Raw genomic sequence first — 1,580 nt, 5'->3', positions numbered from 1 at the left:
ACCCAACCGAGGGTCATCGTGGTGGATGCAACTTCTCCATCATAATGGACACATCTCCACCCAACTAAAGACCATCCATGATGGACACAACTCCCCCACCCAACCCAGCTTCTCCACGATGGACCCAACTTCTCCACCCAACTGGACACTCATGGTGGACCCAACTTCTCCACGATGGACCCAACTTCTCCACTCAACTGGACACTCATGGTGGACCCAACTTCTCCACCCAACTGGACACTCATGGTAGACCCGACTTCTCCACCCACCGTGGTTGGACACTCCTCATGGTGGACCCAACTTCTCCACCCACCATGGTGGACACTCCCATTCTCCACCTCTTCCCGCAGGACCAAGCCCAGCCCCGGCTCGACGCCGTTTTCCCGGGATCTGACGCGACCGGAGAACTTCCCGGGCCGTTCCCGCTCCGAGGGTTCCGAGCGGATCCCGGGATGGTGCTCGGACAACGATCCCGCCGCGTTTTCCGACGGCAGCTGGGAATTCCACGTTTTGATGAAATCCCGTTATTTTTCAGGTGGATTCAACTCAAAAATCCCGGCCCGGATCCACCTCCCGGGAATGTTTTTCCCGGGATCAACCGAGATCCGTAAAAAGGTGGGGACTCCCAGATCCGCAAGGAATTCCCATTTTTTTTTTAAATTTTGGTTTAATTTGGGATAAAACACCGGGAGAGTCCTGAAAATTCCCGGCCTTTCCACGGCCAGATCCCAAAAAAACCCCTGGATTTGCCCAATTTGGATCTTCACAGAAAACCTGGAATGGATCCTTTGGATCATCGCAAAATTCCCCCACCGAAACCAAGGAATTGCCCCTGGAATTCCCTCCCTGGGGTGGGGGAGGGGGGGGAATTTTTCCCATTGATCCCAGGAATTAAAAAAACCCCTTGGAATGGATCCTTTGGAGCTCCAAAAAAACCCCCCCAAGCCTGGAATTGGGGCTTTGGGATCTTCCCAGGGATCGGGTTAAGCTTTCCTCCATCTGGATCCCGGCCTAATCCCGGGCGGCCGATGGATTATCCCGGCCAATCCAAAGGGATTTTCCCAATTTTCTACCAAAAATATCCCCCCCTCCCACCCCCAAATCCTGATCTGGAATCAGGGCTGGCCAAAGGGAGAGGCCGGGCTGGGAATTCCCACGGAATTCAGGAGTTGGGAATGGAATTTGGTGAAAATCCAGGAGTTTTTTGGGGTTTTTTTGGAGTCCTTTCGGAAGCTGAGAATTCCCAATTTTCCTCTCCCGTCCGCATTGGGGAAACGTTGGGAATTTCGGGATTTTGAGGGATTTTCCTGGAATTTTAGGACGGCTGCTCCCAAAACCAAATTCCCATTTCCTCCCCCTGGCAATCCCACGCTGAATTCCTCCGGAATTCCAGAGGGCAATTCCAGCTTTACCTCGACACCGGGACAATCCCGACAACACCGAAACTCCCCCGAATCCCTCCGAACGACAATTCCCAAAATTCCCGCCCATCAACCCTCACCCGGATCGGCTGCAGAGCTGGAAAAATCCGGCTTGAATCCCCTGAGAATTCCCGGTGGGAATTCGGGGCTGGCGGCGGC

The 1,580-nt window shown here is 53.9% G+C and overlaps 1 protein-coding gene across 1 annotated transcript in view; it reads right to left on the bottom strand.

The window, feature by feature from the left end:
• LOC103620408 (rho GTPase-activating protein 35) overlaps positions 1–153 on the bottom strand; it is a gene marked incomplete at its 3' end in the record, with an annotated part of 3,877 nt that extends 3,724 nt beyond the window's left edge. The window contains 1 exon segment of the mRNA XM_008639015.1: positions 100–153. Within this exon segment, the coding sequence (XP_008637237.1) occupies positions 100–153 (54 nt within the window).
• Between the last annotated feature and the right edge of the window lie 1,427 nt (positions 154–1,580).

Source organism: Corvus brachyrhynchos, unplaced genomic scaffold, assembly GCF_000691975.1.
Source record: "Corvus brachyrhynchos isolate BGI_N302 unplaced genomic scaffold, ASM69197v1 scaffold2288, whole genome shotgun sequence".
Classification (NCBI taxonomy): domain Eukaryota; kingdom Metazoa; phylum Chordata; class Aves; order Passeriformes; family Corvidae; genus Corvus; species Corvus brachyrhynchos.
Note: the sequence above shows the minus strand (reverse complement) of the source record. Positions and strands in the feature narration are given on the sequence as shown.